Here is a 23,356-nt window from a genome sequence, read left to right on the forward strand (position 1 = left end):
CCCACTTTCTTTTCGGAGCTCCTCCTCATGTGGTCGGAGATTGTTCCCTGGGCTGTATTGCATGGGGCTCATGACGCAGCAGCGGTGGAGAGACCGCGCCGGATGGTGAACGCATGGATGTCTAGATTTGTGCGGCTCAGTTCAGGCATGGTGGTGAGGCATGCGCAGCTTGAAGGTGATGACCGTGCATTGCTTCAGTTGGATGGGGTCCACCTGACGGACATCGAGCTCAATGTTTTTCTCTCCGGTTTTCAGGATGGCATTGAACACGGCCTGTATCTTTTGGGTGGGGGTTGGAGCCCAGTGTAGGGCTAACTGGTCTCCTCCGTGGCAGAGAAATGAAGATGATGCGGGTCGTCCTGGGTAGACCTATGCACCGGCGGGTGTTTCAGCACCTCCCAGGATAACAAGAAGCCATCAGGGCCTTGTTTTATTGTTGATATGTTAATAGTTATTTATTTTGTTATTTATAAATAAAAAAGCTGTGGCCGACTTTCACCCACACAAAAAGTTATTTATTTGTATGACTGTTATTTTATTAGATAAGGGGAGGGAAAGCGGGTGTCAGATTAGCATGAAGGTTATTATGTCTCCGCAGTCTGCCCTTGGGTATTACACCAAAGGTGCATTATCTTGCACTTATCCACTTAAACATGTCAATGTCAAGAGTTATGATCTCTGTATTCTATCCCTCTAGGAACATCAACCCTGTGCAAATCTTTGTGTCATCAGCAAAAATACCAAGACCTTCCCACCACGACCTTCTGCAATATCACTAATAAAGATAATAAATAAAATGGGTCCCTGTACAGTTCCCTGAGGTCCCCACTGGTAACAAGACCTTGCTCTAAATATTCTCCATTAACTACAACCCTCTGTTGTCTGTCACTCAGCCACAGCCTAATCCACTGAACACTATGGGTGTCCAGGATCAAAGAATGAGATTCAGTTACAACTAAGTTGAGGCCATAAGGTTGGGAAACTCTAAATCAGTCTCCTGAATATCTCCAGTCACTTAGAATATGCATCTAAGCTGAAATTCTGTTTTCAAGGACTTCTTATCAGTCAGTTAGCTTAGTGGAACAGTGGTGGGGTTCGGGCCACTTCTATCACCCTGAACCAAAAGGTGTAACTTCTGTTGCCTCAGGGACTTAAACATCTCAGGAACTAGCTCGGATCACTCACTGACACGGGTTAACTCTCCACCACCTGTTGCTGTTTAACTCATGTTGGAACTGTATATAGCATTCACGAACTGGGCTTCCATATATTTATGGAGGATTTGTTTCTTCTCTTGCCTCATTCTTCGCCTGCATGAAACTAAGGACGTCCCAAGGAACCACTGGCCAAGCACTGTATTCGGGTGTGCTCCAGGGGAAAGCAATGGAGTAACTTCACCTAAACATCAGTGCAGCCACCTCCACTTCCTTGCCCATATGTTCTAGTACAAGAAGAAGGAGAAAACATGGCTGCCTTCTAAGGGAAGAATTCACTTCTTTTCTGTTTCATTTTTCATGTTCTGCACTTGTGATATATAGGACATAAAAAGGACAAATAAGCTTATGCAAGGTTTTTTTTTTTTGGACTGTATGTTTCATTTTCCTTTAAAGAAGAACTTTATGATTTGTCCTAATGTCTGGACACAAGTCCCGCCTGGCCCGGATCCTGACAGGTATGGCTCCTCGCTGATCTATTAGAAGCCAGAATCAATAATGTGCCTCTTACTTTCCACTTCCTCAGGACACGTCCGGTCTATGGGAGTTTATTATGAGTCTTCCATCATTATCCTTCACTCTCTCACGACACATTTACGCTCCTTCCTTTGTGATGTCCACCGTCTATGATTTATATTATGCCTGTTTAACGGCTTGTTATATTGTTACCATTGACTGCATAAAACTTTCAGAGTGTTTCTATCACAGAGACGGCCTGAGTAATAGAGGTAATAATGCCAATAAATTTACCAAGACTGTCATCAGCTCCAAGTAACGACGTGACCATCTTCAGATATATAACACTTCCCCTATGTACAAGAATATAACTACTATAATACTGCTTCTATATACAAGAATGTTACTACTATAATACTGCCCCCTATATACAAGAATATATCTACTATAATACTGTCTCCTATATACAAGAATATAACTACTATAATACTGCTTCCTATATACAAGAATACAACTACTATAATACTGCTCCTATATACAAGAATATAACTACTATAATACTGCTCCTATATACAAGAATATAATTACTATAATACTGCTCCTATATACAAGAATATAACTTCTATAATACTGCTCCTATATACAAGAATATAACCACTATAATACTACCTCCTATATACAAGAATATAGTTACTATAATACTGCTCCTATATACAAGAATATAACTACTATAATACTGCTCTTATACACAAGAATATAACTACTATAATACTGCCCCTATATACAAGAATATAACTACTATAATACTGCTCCTATATACAAGAATATAACTACTATAATACTGCTCCTATATCCAAGAATATATCTACTATAATACTGCCCCTATATACAAGAATATAACTACTATAATACTGCCTCCTATATACAAGAATATAACTACTACAATACTGCTCCTATATACAAGAATATAACTACTATAATACTGCTCCTATATACAAGAATATAACTACTATAATACTGCTCCTATATACAAGAATATAACTACTATAATACTGGTCCTATATACAAGAATATAACTACTATAATACTGGTCCTATATACAAGAATATAACTACTATAATACTGCTTCTATATACAAGAATATAACTACTATAATACTGCTCCTATATACAAGAATATATCTACTATAATACTGCTTCTATATACAAGAATATAACTACTATAATACTGCTCCTATATACAAGAATATAACTACTATAATACTGCTCCTATATACAAGAATATAACTACTATAATACTGCTTCTATATACAAGAATATAACTACTATAATACTGCTCCTATATACAAGAATATAACTACTATCATACTGCCTCCTATATACAAGAATATAACTACTATAATACTGCTCCTATATACAAGAATATAACTACTATAATACTGCCTCCTATATACAAGAATATATCTACTATAATACTGCTCCTATATATACAAGAATATAACTACTATAATACTGTCTCCTATATACAAGAATATATCTACTATAATACTGCTCTTATATACAAGAATATAACTACTATAATACTGCCCCCTATATACAAGAATATATCTACTATAATACTGTCTCCTATATACAAGAATATAACTACTATAATACTGCTCCTATATACAAGAATATAACTACTATAATACTGCTCCTATATACAAGAATGTTACTACAATAATACTTCTCCTATATACAAGAATATAACTACTATAATACTACCTCCTATATACAAGAATATAGTTACTATAATACTGCTCCTATATACAAGAATATAGTTACTATAATACTGCTCCTATATACAAGAATATAACTACTATAATACTGCTCCTATATACAAGAATGTTACTACTATAATACTTCTCCTATATACAAGAATATAACTACTATAATACTACCTCCTATATACAAGAATATAGTTACTATAATACTGCTCCTATATACAAGAATATAGTTACTATAATACTGCTCCTATATACAAGAATATAGCTACTATAATACTGCTCCTATATACAAGAATATAACTACTATAATACTGCTCTTATACACAAGAATATAACTACTATAATACTGCCCCTATATACAAGAATATAACTACTAATAATACTGCTCCTATATACAAGAATATAATACAGGCTCCTATATTATACCGCGGTGTAGTGAAGGTTAATCTTTAATAAAAGGACACTTCATTTAGACTTTATTAACCTAAAATGTCTGACAGAAAACAGTAGTTTGCAACGATCTATGTAATAATGTTACAAATCAAATGTCACAGGTTATGTCATGGTATATGAGCGTTGATATATATCTATATATTTGTGAATGTGACAGGATGTCTTCTCATGTGGTATTATTATACGGTATTTTTTAGGTCATGTCATCTTCTCTTTAAAAAATAATAATATATTAATCTTTCTCGACATTTCCACATGATGAATAAATTAAAATATGTTTGTGTCCGGATGGTAACCACGCTCATTCAGAGTAGATTCCAGTCTCTTTTTAATGAGTTGATTCTAAAAATAAAAAATAATAATAATAATTAAATAAAAACAAAACAAAAATCTGTGAGGTTGATAACACTGTGCCGGCCTCAGTCTTTTTCCTTCTGCCGGAGCGGGGGAGAGGTCTGACCAAAGTGAGGAGAAAAGACAATGGACGGGATCATGCGTCTTGTTGGAATACACAGAGAAAGAGAGAGAGGGTTCCCCATGGGGCGAGGGCTCGGCCCCACCTCTGCCATCCTTTGCCCCACTTACGACGTTCCTCAACGTGTCAATTGAGTGGCAGTTCCGTGGCGAGTCTCATTAGCCCTTAAGAAACTGGAAAGTGCACCCTGCACTGAAAATCTTGCATGTGGAAGGGGTGCCTCTTCCGACCAGTTTCCCTTCTCCTGGGTGGCAGGATGGCCTTCTTCCAGGAACCTTTTTCGGCTACGCGTGTCTCTTCTCTTTCCAAAACTGGTTTCTGGCATCTGTTGCACTCATCAAACCGCTGTCTCCAGGTCTTCATTGGAAAGAAGTTGCTTCGCTTGGCATGTTTCCAAGTAGGATGCAAGTTCGTAGTCTCCAGCTTCTTGGGCTATGTCCAGAGGGGTCTGTCCCTGAAAAGCAAAATTGGTCAGGGTCAATGTCATTTTATTATTGGCCACTATGAGCGGCCACTTAGCAGCGGTTCAGAACTTGTAAATGGACAACAAAAATGGTGCAGAGTGCCTCGTAAAGTGATGACATGAAGACAAACTCCCAAAAATGGTGACCAAAGTGGTGGTGCTAACCTGGGTAGGGTTTGACAAGTCTATATTGTGCCTCTTGTAATGAGGAGGATGGACAACCATTATGATGGTGGACAATTCTGAAGGGCTGTAGGGTGTCTACACCATTCAAATAAATATGATGCCAGGGAGGTGCTTTCTGAGGAGATGCCACCTGTTAGTGGTTCTCCTCCAATCAGTATTGGCAAGAGCCTTGAATTCAGCTGGATGGTGAAAATAAGGTAACGCCACCTCCCGTCTAGATCAGAGGGATTCCACACTAGTGAACCTTCTTAGCTTCAGGTAGGTTAAATCCCTAGGGGCATCATTTATATCCCAACATTGAAGATGTAAGATAACTCCATTGTCCAACTTGCCTGATGAGCTTAAAGGGGGCACTCTAATTTAAGAAAATGTATTGTTTATCTAAAGGATAGGGGATAAGTGTCTGACCTCTGGCACCCCTGCGAGTGGGGGTCAGCACACGCAATCCATGCATCTCTTTGGAAGAGCCTAATCACTGTACTCGGGTAACTCCGGCTCTCCCATAGAGAGGCATGGAGGGGGGTGTTGACCACTGCTTTGGACATGGGGAGAACTGGGGCACCAGGAAGGAGATCTTGGGATCTGAGAAATATTTTCCTAAACTGGACTATTCCTTTAAAGAGTACCTGTCACCAAATAAACTGTTCTAAACTATGGCTATGTTCCCTAACTACTCCTAACACCCCTCCCACCCTTAAAAAAAAATTGCAGAGGTTAAAAAGCTGTGTATATTACCATCCTTCTTGCTCACATGGTGCAATCTCCCAGCAGGAGAAAGTGGGCGTTCCCCAGCAGGCATGACCTCACTGAAGCCTTCTGGGGGACCACTTCTATTCATCACACTGCTGTAATGATGTGAGGGCAGAAGACTTCAGGCTCTGTGCAGCTTTCAGTCTGTGCAGCTTTCAGTGAGGCTCTGTGCAGCTGTCAATCATGCTCAGTGCAGAGAAGCACTTCCTGAGTTTGGTCTGCTGCCAGGCCGGTATTCATTGTGGCAGGGAACAGAACAGAGCAACCTAGTGGCCCATTTTTCTATTTCACTTAAACATATGTTGATAATTTTAAAAGCAAGTGAATGGGAAAGTGTCTGCTAATTACACAAGGAACAATATATCAAAAGTTTCGTGACAGGTAATCTTTAATAGAAACGGGGACCCAGATTTACGCTCAACATATACATCAGCCTGATCCCCTTTATAAAAAAAGGAACACTTGGCTCGACTGAGCATACATGTGTTTTTAATGGGAAAAAGAAAGAAAGCCACTTCCAGACTCATCTGGTTAGGACTTATCTTACCAAGAAGAAAAGGATCGGGCTTGTAGTCACACACATTAGGCGAGTGTTCTAAAGATACAGTCATCGAAACATCGACATTCCAGATCCAAACAGGAAATCAGGGACATAAAATGTTTAGGGTCTATTCACACTATGGAATAACCAAGCAGAATTCCCCTCAAAGATTCTGTAGTGTGAATGGGCCCTTACTGCAGTAACCAATCGACCCATCACCCCATGTAGTTTAACAGTTTTTTTGGTCCAAAAAAGTTAACTTTACCAATCGCTTTCCTGGGATCAGTTGGTCATTGACCATTGGGTTAAATTTTTAAACAATCAGACGAAATGGCCCATTTTGGCCAACATTCATCTCATGTTTGGCCATGTTTGGGTTAGCTACTCTTGATCTATTTATTAAAGGGGTACTCTGGTGAAAACTTTTTTTTTTAATCAACTGGTGCCAGAAAGTTAGACAGATTTGTAAATAACTTCTATTAAAAAATCTTTACACTTCCAGTACTTTTTAGCAGCTGTATGCTACAGAGGAAATTCTTTTCTTTTTAAATTTCATTTTTTGTCTTGTTCACAGTGCTCTCTGCTGACACCTGATGCCCGTATCAGGAACTGTCCAGAGCAGGAGAAAATCCTCATAGCAAACCTATGCTGCTCTGAACAGTTCCAGACAGAGGTGTCAGCAGAGAGCACTGTGGACTAGACAAAAAAGAAATGGAAGGGTAAAGATGTTTTAATAGAAGTTATTTACAAATCTGTTTAACTTTCTGGCACCAGTTGATTTTAAAAAAATAAATGTTTTCCACCGGAGTACCCCTTTGAGTTCTTAGGGCAGAAAAAGCCAAGGTAGGAGGAGATGGGAAGTAAATGAGGGTTGCAGAAAGTCTTAGTGATGGATCATAAGAAACATAATATGTCTGGGACACCCCCCATGATCCAGACATAATCTGGAATTTTTTTTAATGTTTTTTTGGTGTTTTTGAAGCAGAAGGTGTACAGTCAGGCAGTTATGTCTGTGACTTTGATTACAGAACTGTTAACTAGTTACCTTGGAATCCCGTTTCAACAAACAGGCACCGGCATCTATGAGAATTTGGCAAACATGCCGGTGTCCCTGAAAAGCAGCTTTGTGCAATGCCGTCTCTCCACTAAATAAAAAAAAAGACATAAAAGTAAACACATGGGCAGTTTTTCAATGTGCATTTTCCACAACTGTGCTTAAAACCGTAGAAAATCTTGGTGATTTTCAGCTAAAGCGTGTGCTCTGCACCCAGCCCAGAAAATATTAAAGGGGTACTAAAGGGATTTATACATCTTATCCCCTATCCAAAGGATAGAGGATAAGATGTCTGATCGCATGGGTCCCGCCGCTGGATCCCCCGCGATCTTGGTGCAGCCCCCAGCATTCTGTGCCGAGCGCTGCCTCCGAGATGTGACATCACGGCCACGCCCCCTCGTGACGTCATGGCCACGACCCCTCCATTCATATCTATGGGAGGAGCGTGACTCCACATCTCGGCGGCAGTGTCCGACACAGAATGTCAGGGGCTGCACCAAGATCGCGGGGGATCCAGCAGTGGGACCCCTGCGATCAGACATCTTATCTCCTATCCTTTGGATAGGGGATAAGATGTATAAATGCGGAATACCCCTTTAACTGAGTAGTGCGGCATACAGTCTAGGCTTCTCTGCTCAGTGTACAGGGGCAGGGAAATCTGCCTTTGACAAAAGTCCTTTCTCATGTATGTACTTTCTGTGGCGCTTCACGATATTGGCGTAAAAGTAGGGACTCTACTAATAGTAGGGACTATTAAAAGTAGGAGTCAACTAGAGATGAGCAAACTTACAGTAAATTCGATTCGTCACGAACTTCTCGGCTCGGCAGTTGATGACTTATCCTGCATAAATTAGTTCAGCTTTCAGGTGCTCCCGTGGGCTGGAAAAGGTGGATACAGTCCTAGGAGACTCTTTCCTAGGACGGTATCCACCTTTTCCAGCCCACCAGAGCACCTGAAAGCTGAACTAATTTAAGTCATCAACTGCCGAGCTGAGAAATTCGTGACGAATCGAATTTACTGTAAGTTCGCTCATCTCTAGAGTCAACCAAAGACAACAATTAGCAATTCTTATAGCACCAACACTTACCTCTGGGCCACCATACACTTTCAGTAATGATTTGGCTTAAACAAATCCCAAAAGGATTTTTCAGATTTCGATCGAAATAGCTTCGTTCTGCACCAGTTTGCTCATCTCTACCTAACACACATTTATGATGAGCTTTAGACACTTAGGCTGCTCACCTGACAAGGGGCAGTGGTTTAAAGGGGAACTCCACTGCCCAGCGGAAGTGGAGTGCCGCTTCCCTTTTTTTGGAGTAGTTCCGAACACTGGGTGTGCGCTGTGGGGGTCGTGACGTAACGCCACGGCCCCTCAATGCAAGTCTATGGGAGGGGGCTTGGCGTGACGTCACGACCCCCGCAGCGTGCATCCAGTGTTCAGAACTAAATGTTCTGAAGGTTGGGCAGTGGAATATCCCTTTAATAGTGAGAAAGGGGCATGACATAAAGTTCAACATACTGTGACAACATTTCATCAAAACTTTATTAAGAGAGAAGTTCGTCGGTGATAAACTTACGTGGTTCTGTCTACCATGTCCAGGAGATCCTCAGATCCTGAAAGGTGAAAGAGGGGAATTAGAATTTAAAGGGAAACTCTACTTTAAGGCAACAATTTACATTTACAGCCACATGTTGATGGACAATGTGGAAGCTCAGAGGAGTATTTCCCATGTCTGACTCTGGGGTGAAGCTAAGCTGCTTTTTACAAGGACAACCAGAGGTATTTTAAATTATTAACATGGGGGTGAACAACACCACCAACTAATAGAACAATTCCAAGGGTGTGTGGGGTTCAAGAGAGGTATAGGATCTCCTTCCAGCTGAGGTGCATAAAAATACTCCCGTAGCTCTTTCCCATCCGGTCCAGTTGAGGTGAAGTTGCTGGTATTATTAACCGAAATGGACAAAAAAGTAATAAACAAAACTGGCTTTATTTTCCAAGAAGATTAGTATATGGACAACGCTTTTTGAGGTGCGGGACCCCCTCTTCGTCGGGTCATCACCTGATGAAGAGAGGGTCCTGCCCCTCGAAACGCATTGTACGATACTTGTATACTTATCTTCTAGGCAAATAGAGACAGTTTTTGTTACTTTTTGGTCCGTTTCAGTTAATAAAACTAGCATCTTCACCTCAACTGGACTGGACGGGAGAGCACCACGGGAGCAGTATTTTTATGCACCTCAGCTAAAGGGATATCCTACACATCCGACCTCACCTCACCGTACCTGATCACCAGTACTATGGCTGACTACTCGGCTGCACTCCTCATATGTTGGTCACTAATAGCGACAGAAGGCATCATACAGTGTTGCACTTGTAGTGCAACACCATAAAGTGAGCAAATCCTTATTACTGACGTTCTCACATTCCACCGAGGATAACGTCACATAGCTGTGCCTTTTGTTCCCTTTTTTTCTCTCCTCTGGGTAAAAGAGAGGGGTCCGTAAGTTTAGGAAGGGTGGGCAACTGTTTTAGAGAGGGTTACACTTGGAAAGAAAACAACAGGCCCTTCTCTCTAGGGTGACAAATCCTGCCACCATATTGGGGATAGGGAGGCTATTCTGATCTAGCTTCACCACTGAACATACATAGTAAATAGGTAAGAATTCACAATGTTGCCCCATCCTGTGGTGAAGACAATGGCCCTTCATATGTAATATGAAGACATAAAAACAAAACCATGATCCTCATAATTTTGCTCAAAATGTCAACCACCACATAGCAACCACTGCCCTTTTTACAGCCAAAGCCTTCATTTTCTATCCAAGATGGTAAAGACTGTTTAGAGTATCAAAGAAATACCAAAAAGTGGATACTAGTTCAACCCTTGACACCTTTAAGAAACCCAAATCAATGAAGAAGACCGTTGGAAGACCCAAGCAATTCAAGAGACAATGAAAAGCAACAAGTTCGCGACCATCGTGGAGATCGGGACTTTTCTGGAGTGGGGTTTTCCGGCCAAAGAAATGATGTCTGATCACGGGGGGGTCTGCTGCTGGGACCCCCGCTCTCTCCATGGGGCACCCACATTCTAAAGCAGGTTCTGCTCCAGTCTCGGAAACCTCTTTGTTTCTGGGACTGGAGATGTGATGTCATGCCATGTCCCCCTTTTGATGTCATGCAACGCCCCCTCTATTCATGTCTATGGGAGGGGGTGTGACGGTCGGTCGTCATGCCCCCTCCCATAGACATGAATGGAGGGGGCGTGGCATGACATCAAAAGGGGGACATGGCATGACATCACATCTCCAGGAACAGAAACAAAGAGGTTTCCAAGACTGGAGCAGAATCTGCTTTAGAATATTGGTGCTGCACGGAGATCACGGGGGGTCAAAGCGGCACCCCCCCCCCCTCCCCCCCCCAATCAGACATCTTATCTCCTATCCTTTGGATAGGGGATTAGATGTCTAGCAGCGGATAACCCCCTTTAAACTATCCCTTTCTATCGTTTCCTAGACTATAAAGCCTTCACCACTAGATGGCACTGCATCCTTCGGATAGGAGATTAGATGTATTTGGCTGGAATACCCCTTTAACACCACAAAATTGCACCCCACTTTCTACAGACCCTCAAAGACTTAAATAATATAGACGTATAAGGTGGAAAATTCACCACCAAACCAACGTTGACTAAATACAGTCATGTCTGAGAAGTTCTCCAGTGTAACACGACCATAAAACTTGGGAATAGGAAGGTGGAAAAGACTTATTGGGGCTAAATAATGAGGAGTCTGGAGGTTTGTGATGATTCGTGAGACATAAATATTGAATCGATGGCTTCAGTACAAGACTTGGGGGGGGGGGGGTGCTCCAATGATCTTCGGCCCTGAGGCTCTTTTCTAATGTAAATCTTTAAGGCAAAACAAAAGATCCCCTGGATTTCCCCCGTTTCCCGGAGGCGAGCCCTCCGTAATTACTGACATTGATCTACCCCGGGGATTGTCACTGAGACTTTAAGGGTATGAAGGCCTCACAGATGGGAAATGAGAGACCAACCATCTCAGGTAATGACTGCTCAGAACCATCACAGGGGCTTTTGTGGTTGACGTTGTCTTCATCCTTCCTGACCATCAGGGACGTGCACACACAGACTTAAAAGGGTACTCGAGCCCCTGCCCTGCAAAACGTCTGCACGTCCCTGCTGACCATATACTAAAGAAATCGCAGCACAAGCAGATCTCAGAGAACTTCGCTCCCTCCTAGAATCTGGAGTCTTATTGATGGGATACGGGAGAAGACTTCCCAGAAATACCACGTGGGGGTTGTATCCTCTGTGGTCTCTTCTGGGAGCGGTTCACCGTATGAAATGTTGTCTTTGATTGTTGTAGGGGATAAGGATCCGAACCTTCCTCCTCCCAACACAGACAACAGGGGCCCCACCTGAGGCTGCAGATACATGATGTCCTGCTCTACTAACAGCTCTGGGCAAATAGGCATTCAGATGAACACACAGGAAGTGACATCACAGGCCGGGGCGATGATGTCACCTCAGATGAACACACAAGAAGCGACATCACAAGCTGGGGTGATGATGTCATCTCAGATGAACACACAGGAAGTGACATCACAGGCCGGGGCGATGATGTCACCTCAGATGAACACACAGGAAGTGACATCACAGGCCGGGGCGATGATGTCACCTCAGATGAACACACAAGAAGCGACATCACAAGCTGGGGCGATGATGTCATCTCAGATGAACACACAGGAAGTGACATCACAGGCCGGGGCGATGATGTCACCTCAGATGAACACACAGGAAGTGACATCACAGGCCGGGGCGATGATGTCACCTAAGATGAACACACAGGAAGTGACATCACAAGCTGGGGCGATGATGTCATCTCAGATGAACACACAGGAAGTGACATCACAGGCCGGGGCGATGATGTCACCTCAGATGAACACACAGGAAGTGACATCACAGGCCGGGGCGATGATGTCACCTCAGATGAACACACAGGAAGTGACATCACAGGCCGGGGCGATGATGTCACCTCAGATGAACACACAAGAAGCGACATCACAAGCTGGGGCGATGATGTCATCTCAGATGAACACACAAGAAGTGACATCACAGGCCGGGGCTATGATGTCCCCTCAGATGAACACACAGGAAGTGACATCACAGGCCGGGGCGATGATGTTACCTCAGATGAACACACAGGAAATGACACACAGGTCGGGGCGATGATGTCACCTCAGATGAACACACAGGAAGTGACATCACAGGCCGGGGCGATGATGTTACCTCAGATGAACACACAGGAAATGACATCACAGGTCGGGGCGATGATGTCACCTCAGATGAACACACAGGAAGTGACATCACAGGCCGGGGCGATGATGTCACTTCAAATGAACACACAGGAAGTGACATCACAGGCCGGGGCGATGATGTCACCTCAGATGAACACACAGGAAATGACATCACAGGTCGGGGCGATGATGTCACCTCAGATGAACACACAGGAAGCGACATCACAGGCCGGGCGATGATGTCACCTCAGATGAACACACAGGAAGTGACATGTGTATATATAGTGGGGTAGTGTTTAGGAGTATATATAGTGGGCAGTGTATAGGTGTATATATAGTGGTGCAGTGTATAGGAGTATATATAGTGGTGCAGTGTATAGGAGTATATACAGTGGTGCAGTGTATAGGAGTATATATGGTGGTGCGGATTATAGGAGTATATATAGTGGTGCAGTGTGTAGGAGTATATATATAGTGGTGCGGATTATAGGTGTATATACAGTGGTGCAGTGTATAGGAGTATATATGGTGGTGCGGATTATAGGTGTATATACAGCGGTGCGGATTATAGGTGTATATATATAGTGGTGTGGATTATAGGTATATATATATAGCGGTGCGGATTATAGGTGTATATATAGCGGTGCAGTAGATATTATTATATATAGTGTAGTGAAGTATATTTTACATGCCGGGATTTTTTTCCTCCTGGTGAACACTAAAACTTACTAATAATTTTGGCGCGGACCCCACAAGGCGTCGTCACCTGAATCCCGGGCGGTGTTACCCGGGCGTCACCACTGAACCGTCCCAAATCCTCCTCCGCAGCTCACACAAAAAGCGGAGAAGCTTTAGAGGAGACGACATTACCAGACTGTCAGTCAGTGCCCAGCGGGTGCCCGGAGAGGAGACAAAACCGCCGGGCTGTGAGGGGGAGGGAACAGCAGGAGGCGCCACATACAATGGGCTCCGCACACAGGAGCCGCGGGGGAACCCCGCCAGAATAGTTGGGAGGATTGTGAAAAGATGGCAGCCGAGGAGAGGGAGCTGAGATCATGGGCAGGCTGCGTCACTTTAACCCTTACACTCCCACCACGTATGCCCTGCTGTGCCAGCAGCATGTACTGAGCAGGTATAGCAGGGCTGAGTTTGTATGGAGCAGCAGAGCAAAATCTGTTAGGTATAGTGCAGTGGTCTTCAACCTGCGGACCTCCAGATGTTGCAAAACTACAACTCCCAGCATGCCCGGACAGCCAACGGCTGTCCGGGCATGCTGGGAGTTGTAGTTTTGCAACATCTGGAGGTCCGCAGGTTGAAGACCACTGTGGATCTGAGTCTAATGTATCTTAGCGGAGCTTGTTCGGGGTAGCAGAGCCGAACTTGTTTGACACTGCCTCGCTGTATTTGTCAGATAGAGCAGAGCTTAGCTTGTCTTATTGCAAAGCTGAGTCCAGTGCTTTTTTTTATAAGCAGTGTGTCTCCAGCTGTTGCAAAACTACAACTACTTCGGCTGTCCGGGCATGCTGGGAGTTGTAGTTTAGCAACAGCTGGAGGCACACTGTTTGGAAAACACTTTATTATAGGCAACTCATCAGACATACCAGAGCTGGAGTCTGACTATGTAGGGTTGGGGTCTGTGGGATGTACAGTGGGGATCAAAAGTTTGGGCACCCCAGGTAAAAATTTATATTAATGTGCATAAAAAAGCCAAGGAAAGATGGAAAAAATCTCCAAAAGGCATCAAATTACAGAATAGACATTCTTATAATATGTCAACAAAAGTTACATTTTATTTCCATCATTTACACTTTCAAAATAACAGAAAACAAAAAAATGGTGTCTGCAAAAGTTTGGGCACCCTGCAGAATTTATAACATGCACTGCCCCCTTTGCAAAGCTGAGACCTGCCAGTGTCATGGATTGTTCTCAATCATCATCTGGGAAGACCAGGTGATGTCAATCTCAAAGGTTTTAAATGCCCAGACTCATCTGACCTTGCCCCAACAATCAGCACCATGGGTTCTTCTAAGCAGTTGTCTAGAAATCTGAAACTGAAAATAGTTGACGCTCACAAAGCTGGAGAAGGCTATAAGAAGATAGCAAAACGTTTTCAGATGTCAATATCCTCTGTTCGGAATGTAATTAAGAAATGGCAGTCATCAGGAACAGTGGAAGTTAAAGCAAGATCTGGAAGACCAAGAAAAATATCAAACAGAACAGCTCACAGGATTGTGAGAAAAACTATTCAAAACCCAGGTTTGACTGACAAATCCCTCCGGAAAGATCTGGCAGACACTGGAGTTGTGGTACACTATTCTACTATAAAGAGATACTTGTACAAATATGGTCTTCATGGAAGAGTCATCAGAAGAAAACCTCTTCTACGTCCTCACCACAAAAATCAGCGTTTGTCCTTTGCAAATGAACATATAGACCAGCCTGATGCATTTTGGAAACAAGTTCTGTGGACCGATGATGTTAAAATTGAACTTTTTGGCCGAATTGAGAAAAGGTACGTTTGGAGAAGAAGGGGAACAGAATTTAAAGAAAAGAACCTCTGTCCAACTGTTAAGCATGGGGGTGGATCAATCATGCTTTGGGGTTGCATTGCAGCCAGTGGCACAGGGAACATCTCACGAGTAGAAGGAAAAATGGATTCAATAAAATTTCAGCAAATTTTGGATGCTAACTTGATGCCATCTGTGAAAAAGCTGAAGTTAAAGAGAGGATGGCTTCTACAAATGGATAATGATCCTAAACACATGAATCCACGGGGGATTACATCAAGGGGCGTAAACTGAAGGTTTTGCCATGGCCTTCACAATCTCCTGACCTCAACATAATTGAAAAGCTATGGATAGACCTTAAAAGAGCAGTGCGTGACAGACAGCCCGGAAATCTCAAAGAACTGGAAGACTTTTGTAAGGAAGAATGGGCAAAGATACCTCAAACAAGAATTGAGAGACTCTTGGCTGCTACAAAAAGTGTTTACAAGCTGTGATACTTGCCAAAGGGGACAGTACAAGATATTAACTCTGCAGGGTGCCCAAACTTTTGCAGACGCCATTTTTTTTTCCTGTTATTTTGAAAGTGTAAATGATGGAAATAAAATGTAACTTTTGTTGACATATTATAAGAATGTCTAATCTGTAATTTGATGCCTTTTGGAGATTTTTCCATCTTTCCTTGGCTTCTTTATGCACATTAATACACATTTTTACCTGGGGTGCCCAAACTTTTGATCCCCACTGTATGTAGCAGTACTAAATCTGTCAGATGTAGCTGAGCTGAGTTTGTCATATGTAGCAGTTAACCTGACTGACGTAACCTAGCCGTGTTTATCAGATGTAGCAGAGCTGACTGCGCGCCCTGCAGCCATAAGTAATCAGTGCTCTTCGGCGCACCAGATACGCTTCTCACCGTTTTCCAATATGTAGGATACGATCTCCGCCCGCCCGGCGCTGGCCGCCATATGTAGCAGAGAGCAGCGCTCTGGTCCTTGGATCCGTAAGCTGGCTCCTTTCTCACAGCACTCGGTGACCTGGGGGGGGGGGGGGGGGGGGACACAAAATCACATGAAATCACTGAAATAAACCGGAATATGGTACAACATGGCGGTAAACGCCATAGCAGCCTGTGTCCCTATGACAACACCTCTGGGCAGTGTTATCATAGGGACATAATGCAACACAATACAGCTGTCATATTACTAACAGAAGGAAAGGTGGCAGACTGTGTCCCCATGACAACACCTCTGGGCAGTGTTATCATAGGGACATAATGCAACACAATACAGCTGTCATATTACTAACAGAAGGAAAGGTGGCAGACTGTGTCCCCATGACAACACCTCTGGGCAGTGTTATCATAGGGACATAATGCAACACAATACAGCTGTCATATTACTAACAGAAGGAAAGGTGGCAGACTGTGTCCCCATGACAACACCTCTGGGCAGTGTTATCATAGGGACATAAAGCAACACAATACAGCTATCATATTACTAACAGAAGGAAAGGTGGCAGACTGTGTCCCCATGACAACACCTCTGGGCAGTGTTATCATAGGGACATAATGCAACACAATACAGCTGTCATATTACTAACAGAAGGAAAGGTGGCAGACTGTGTCCCCATGACAACACCTCTGGGCAGTGTTATCATAGGGACATAATGCAACACAATACAGCTGTCATATTACTAACAGAAGGAAAGGTGGCAGACTGTGTCCCCATGACAACACCTCTGGGCAGTGTTATCATAGGGACATAATGCAACACAATACAGCTGTCATATTACTAACAGAAGGAAAGGTGGCAGACTGTGTCCCCATGACAACACCTCTGGGCAGTGTTATCATAGGGACATAAAGCAACGCAATACAGCTATCATATTACTAACAGAAGGAAAGGTGGCAGACTGTGTCCCCATGACAACACCTCTGGGCAGTGTTATCATAGGGACATAATGCAACACAATACAGCTGTCATATTACTAACAGAAGGAAAGGTGGCAGACTGTGTCCCCATGACAACACCTCTGGGCAGTGTTATCATAGGGACATAATGCAACACAATACAGCTGTCATATTACTAACAGAAGGAAAGGTGGCAGACTGTGTCCCCATGACAACACCTCTGGGCAGTGTTATCATAGGGACATAATGCAACACAATACAGCTGTCATATTACTAACAGAAGGAAAGGTGGCAGACTGTGTCCCCATGACAACACCTCTGGGCAGTGTTATCATAGGGACATAATGCAACACAATACAGCTGTCATATTACTAACAGAAGGAAAGGTGGCAGACTGTGTCCCCATGACAACACCTCTGGGCAGTGTTATCATAGGGACATAATGCAACACAATACAGCTGTCATATAACTAACAGAAGGAAAGGTGGCAGACTGTGTCCCCATGACAACACCTCTGGGCAGTGTTATCATAGGGACATAATGCAACACAATACAGCTGTCATATTACTAACAGAAGGAAAGGTGGCAGACTGTGTCCCCATGACAACACCTCTGGGCAGTGTTATCATAGGGACATAATGCAACACAATACAGCTGTCATATTACTAACAGAAGGAAAGGTGGCAGACTGTGTCCCCATGACAACACCTCTGGGCAGTGTTATCATAGGGACATAATGCAACACAATACAGCTGTCATATAACTAACAGAAGGAAAGGTGGCAGACTGTGTCCCCATGACAACACCTCTGGGCAGTGTTATCATAGGGACATAATGCAACACAATACAGCTGTCATATTACTAACAGAAGGAAAGGTGGCATACTGTGTCCCCATGACAGTGTTTCCCATCCGGCTGTTGCAAAACTACAACTCCCAGCATGCCTGGACAGCCGTTGGCTGTCCAGGCATGCTGGGAGTTGTAGTTTTGCAACCAACCTATGAGAACACTGACCCGTCAGTGTTGTCATAGGGACACAGATACTTTAGACACTTTATTGCAGCTCTTCCCCTTTAAGAATATCAGACTGTAAGTCCGATGTAGCATAGTCCGTAGAGCAGACGTCCCGCTGCGATAACCGCTCGGTCAAATTGAGGCTCATCAATCGAACGGCGCGAACAAGAAGCCTCGACCGGCCGCCACAATGGTCGGAACTGCGCAATTGCGATAATGGAAAGCGGGGACATTGACCAACGTGAATAGGGGACGCAATTACGGGAGAACAACGCTTGTCTTCTTGTCTTCGCTTTTTCATGGGAACAAAGGGGACGAGAAACCCGTCGGGAGATTTCAGCTGCCCCCCCCCTCTCATATTATCAGCAGAGCCGAACCTGCGCCTTTCATATCACTCCACTATGCAGAACTGTATTGATCTATGGGATATGTAGCGGAAGAATAATGAGGGTGGGGGGGTCTATTATTTGTCAGGGGGGGGGAGACCGCCGGCCCCTATGTATAATGGACCATTCTGGAAATCTTAAATCTTAATCACTTTGAAGACCTTCCACATCGTGTAGCAGAGCTGAATTTGTTAAAGGGGTACTCTGGTGGAAAACTTATTTTTTAAACCAACTGGTGCCAAAAAGTTTACAGAATTTTGAATTAATTCTCTATAAAAAATTTTAATCCTTCCAGTACTTATTAGCTGCTGTATGCTCCACAGAAAGTTGTGTAGTTCTTTTCTGTCTGACCACAGTGCTCTCTGCTGACACCTCTGTCCATGTCAGGAGCTGTCCAGAGCAGGAGCAAATCCCCATAGCAAACTATCCTGCTCTGGACAGTTCCTAAAATGCACAGAGGTGTCAGCAGAGAGCACCGTGGTCACACTGGAAACAACTACACAACTTACTGTGGAGCATATAGTAGTTGATAAGTACTGGAAGGATTAAGATTTTTATATAGAAGTAATTTACAAATCTGTTTAACTTTCTGGCACCAGTTAATAAAAAAAAATGTTTTCCACCGGAGTACCCCTTTAAAGGGGTACTCTAATGGAAAACTTTTTTTTTTTTTTTTAAATCAACTGGTGCCAGAAAGTTAAACGGATTTGTAAATTACTTCTATATAAAAATTCGTAATCCTTCCAGTACTTATCAACCGCAGTATGCTCCACAGGAAGTTCTTTTCTTTTTGAGTTTCCTTTCTGCCTTACCACAGTGCTCTCTGCTGACACCTCTGTCCATTTTAGGAACTGTCCAGAGCAGGAGAGGTTTTCTATGGGGATTTGCTCCTACTCCGGACAGTTCCTAAAATGGACAGAGGTGTCAGCAGAGAGCACTGTGGACAGACAGAAAGGACATTCAAAAAGAAAATAACTTCCTGTGGATCATACAGCAGCCTATAAGTACTGGAAGGATTAAGATTTTTTAATAGAAGTCATCTACAAATCTGTTTAACTTTTCGGCACCAGTGGATTTAAAAAAAATGTTTTCCACCGGAGTACCCCTTTAAGGTACAGGCAGGGTAAGAGCTGAAGAACTGTGCCCTTGGTGAGTATTGACCCTGAGGTGGCACAGGCACCTATCTCATCTTTTTATGGCACTGCACCTCTCGATTCCCGGCCTTCCACCATCTGGTCTTGGAGGCATTTTTATTGATTAGTCCGGATGTCCGGGCCGTATACACAGCACACATCACCTTTATTCTTTTTGTTGTCACTGTGTGGCCATCTGGTTCCTCAGGTCCCGGCTTCGGTACTGATGCCAACCAGTTACGGCGCTCCGACAGACAATTGGGGTGACCAAGTTGATTCTGGGAGCAAATTGGTTTCCCCTAAGCTTTGGGGAAGGGAGGAAATCAGTCCCGGACCCCTGCAGGTGCCTTCTGTCCTGGTCTCTGGGGGCCTCCTGCACTTTCTCCTGTTTCTACTTGTTTTTTTTTGTCAGCATTTTTTAGAGTTTTTTACCTTTTGTGTGGAAATTTCGTTTTTTTTCCTCCAGTTATTCCTATTCCTGTGTCCACCCTCCCCCCCCTTTTTTTAAGGGGTACTCTGCCAGAAAACATCTTATCCCCTAAGATAAGATGTCTAATCATGGGGGTCCCGCCACTGGGGACCCCTGCGATCTCCGCTGCGTGCCAGATGACTGCCGACCACAGCTGCCATGCCCCCTCCTTTCATAGACACATGGCGCCACGAACACGGAAACTGCAAGCTTCTGTGTTGCGGATGCTGCCGCTGCAGAGATCGTGGGGGTCCCCAGTGGCGGGACCCCCATGATCAGACATCTTATCCCTTAACCTTTGGATAGGGGATAAGAGGTTTTCCGGCAGAGTACCCCTTTAACACTTTATTAAAAATAAGATGTAGAAATCGCCAGAAAAAAAATCCCCACCTCATTGTATTTTTACTGCGTTTTTTTTTTTCTCTCCCATGGAATTCTATGGTAGAGAAAGGCCAAGATTTCATTAAAAAAAAAAAAAAAGCCATAAAAAAAAATAACAAAAAAAGGCACTAAGGCCCCAAAACACAGAAAAACACCAAAAAGGAGCTGAAAAAAAAAACACATCTGGCTGAAGCATTTTCTTTGCCAAAAAAACGCAGTGCGGCTGTTTGGGGGGGGGGGGGGGGGATTGGGTTTGTCTGTGTTTTTGCAAAAAAAAAAAAGTGGAATGTCTGCTGGAAAATACGATCGGACATTCTGCACTAGAACCGCTTGGACTGGCGCCGTCTTCATAGACTGCAATGCATTTCCAAGCGGAATCCACAGAAACCTTAAACCAGAATGGGGATTTTGGCGGCAGAAACATCCGTTGCAGAAATTCCAAAATGTGCACGGAGCAGCTGATTCCCGCTGAAAGAAATGGGACTCTGCTGCAGCGGAATTTCGCCGTGTGAACATAGCCTTAAGGCGTACATCTAAACAGTCCTCCAGGATATGAAAACTTATCTCTATCCTAAGGATAGGGGATAAGTTTCAGATTGCAGGGGAGTCCGACCGCAGGGGCCCCCATGATCTCCCGTACAGGGCTCCGTCAGTCAGTGCCAAAGGGGCGTGTCCGACCACTGAATTAGATGCGGCGGCCGACACGCCCCCTCAATACATCTTTATAGACGAGCCGTAGTGCTGCATTTGTCAGTCTCCGGCTCTGCCATAGAAGTGTATTGAGGGAGCGTGTCGACCGCCACGTCATGCGGTGGTTGACATGACACCCGCTTTTCCGGGGCTGTACGGGAGATCGCAGGGGGCCCCAGCGGTTGGACCCCCCCCCCCCTTGCGATCTGAAACTTATCCCCTATCCTTAGGATAGGGGATAAGTTTTCATATCCTGGAGTACTCCTTTAGGTATTTAGTGATATGCCAATACAGTATAGTTCCTAAGATGGAAACAAAAAAGTAATAAATAAAAAAGGTAATAAAAAAAAAAAATGTATATAAATAAATAAATAAATTAAATAAATAAATAATAATAAAAAAAAAGTACAAAAACCATAAACATCACATACATATTTTGTATCCCTATAATCGTAACAAAAAACAACTTTTTGCTTATACGGGGTTAAATATTGTTTTTTATCTTAGGAACTTGCATGGGAGGAATTGTGGGAGGGGCCTGGTGGGGAAATAACCTTCAGCATTGTGGTTCTTTACATCTGTGGTAAGAGTACCGGCAACAAAGGAGAGCGGAGAGCGACCTACCCCCACCCCTCTACCGGCCGGAGGAGACGGTAATGAACCATATACAGCATGTGGGGGGCTTTAGGAAATGGGGCCCTTTAAGAGAAGCCTCGTTTACCCCCAGTCCAGGATACTCAAGGTCGCTCTATGATAATGTAATGCAGCGTTCTGCAGCCTGTGGCTCCTCCAGCTGTTGGGAAACTACAACTCCCATCATGCCCTGACAGCCTGCGGCTGAAACGCGTAAAGTGCCATTATTTGGGACTATACAAGCAGCGACCAGATGTTTCGTTTTATTTAAAAAATGCAGTTTTCAGAGCTCGCAGAACACTGCAATGCAATAGCGCCACTGCTGGTCACCTACATGTATGTGCGATTTCATGCGCTCCCATAGGTTAACATTAGCAGTAGGGGCGCCATATAGCACTAGTATAAACACAGTGTTATATACCAGTAATGGACCCCTAAGGGGTTTCAAAGAAATTACAAAAAAAAAAATTGGGATAATCTTAAAAATTCACACAAGACGGCGACTTCATATGGGATTATTTTATTTTTTATTATTTATAACTAGTTGAGTACCCGGCGATGCCCGAGTTTTCCTTCCTAATCCTTGTTGAGGAGGAAAACCAACAACGGAGGAAGCTTTAGACTTCATATCTCGACCTCCTATATTGTTGTTGTGATGTCCCAGTACGGGATGTGACCCCGTATATTATTGTCCTCCTATATTGTTGTTGTGATGTCCCAGTACGGGATGATGTGACCCCGTATATTATTGTCCTCCTATATTGTTGTTGTGATGTCCCAGTACGGGATGATGTGACCCCGTATATTATTGTCCTCCTATATTGTTGTTGTGATGTCCCAGTACGGGATGATGTGACCCCGTATATTATTGTCCTCATATATTGTTGTTGTGATGTCCCAGTACGGGATGATGTGACCCCGTATATTATTGTCCTCATATATTGTTGTTGTGATGTCCCAGTACGGGATGATGTGACCCCGTATATTATTGTCCTTGTTGTTGTGATGTCCCAGTACGGGATGTGACCCCGTATATTATTGTCCTCATATATTGTTGTTGTGATGTCCCAGTACGGGATGTGACCCCGTATATTATTGTCCTTGTTGTTGTGATGTCCCAGTACGGGATGATGTGACCCCGTACTGTCCTCCCAGGGTCCCCCTTACAGTTCACCATGTTGTACATAGGTTTTGTATATATAATGTACTGTTGCTTTAATGTTTGGATCACATGATTGTTACCTAGGAGGCTCCAGTGACCAGGTGACCCCTTAAGTGACCTATGGGCTCCTTACACAGCCCCCCTATATAACAAGGGGGGGAGGGGCTGCAATCTCTCTCTTAGCACATTGCTTAGTCCCTGAGGTCCAGTGAAGTCGTCTCAGTGTCCAGAGTATTGGAGGACTAAAGCCTAAAGTCCGGCAGCCACAAGTCGGTCATCTGTAAGTAAAGTCATCTTATTGTCAGTCACCATCTCTGTCAAGTCCATCTGTAGTCATCGTGGCCTGCACTAAAGTCAGTCTAAGTACTGCAAGTCCCAGCAAGCCTGCGAGGTC

The 23,356-nt window shown here is 43.6% G+C and overlaps 2 protein-coding genes across 10 annotated transcripts in view; one reads left to right on the forward strand and one right to left on the reverse strand.

Annotated features, from left to right (window-relative positions):
• LOC130267672 (uncharacterized) overlaps positions 1–23,356 on the forward strand; it is an 89,553-nt gene that overhangs the window by 46,474 nt on the left and 19,723 nt on the right. The window contains exon 1 of one of the 3 annotated variants that reach the window (XM_056517749.1): positions 21,693–21,820. The exons of the other annotated variants lie outside the window; for them this stretch is intronic. The gene's annotated coding sequence lies outside the window, so the exon portion shown is untranslated. Of the gene's footprint in view, positions 1–21,692; positions 21,821–23,356 lie in introns of those variants that run through there. 3 annotated transcript variants of the gene reach the window in all.
• The window catches only part of DGKI (diacylglycerol kinase iota), a 311,383-nt gene continuing 291,899 nt past the window's right edge, over positions 3,873–23,356 (reverse strand). For 6 of the 7 annotated variants that reach the window (XM_056517742.1, XM_056517741.1, XM_056517743.1 and 3 more), the window contains 4 exons: positions 16,099–16,219; positions 8,936–8,972; positions 7,349–7,448; positions 3,874–4,817 (listed from right to left, as the gene is read on the reverse strand). In XM_056517742.1, coding sequence (XP_056373717.1) covers positions 4,701–4,817; positions 7,349–7,448; positions 8,936–8,972; positions 16,099–16,219 — 375 coding nt within the window. In that variant the 3' untranslated portion in view covers positions 3,874–4,700. Of the gene's footprint in view, positions 4,818–7,348; positions 7,449–8,935; positions 8,973–16,098; positions 16,220–23,356 lie in introns of all 7 variants that reach the window. The other variant, XM_056517740.1, reaches the window with a different exon arrangement.

This window comes from Hyla sarda, chromosome 4, assembly GCF_029499605.1.
Source record: "Hyla sarda isolate aHylSar1 chromosome 4, aHylSar1.hap1, whole genome shotgun sequence".
Lineage (NCBI taxonomy): Eukaryota > Metazoa > Chordata > Amphibia > Anura > Hylidae > Hyla > Hyla sarda.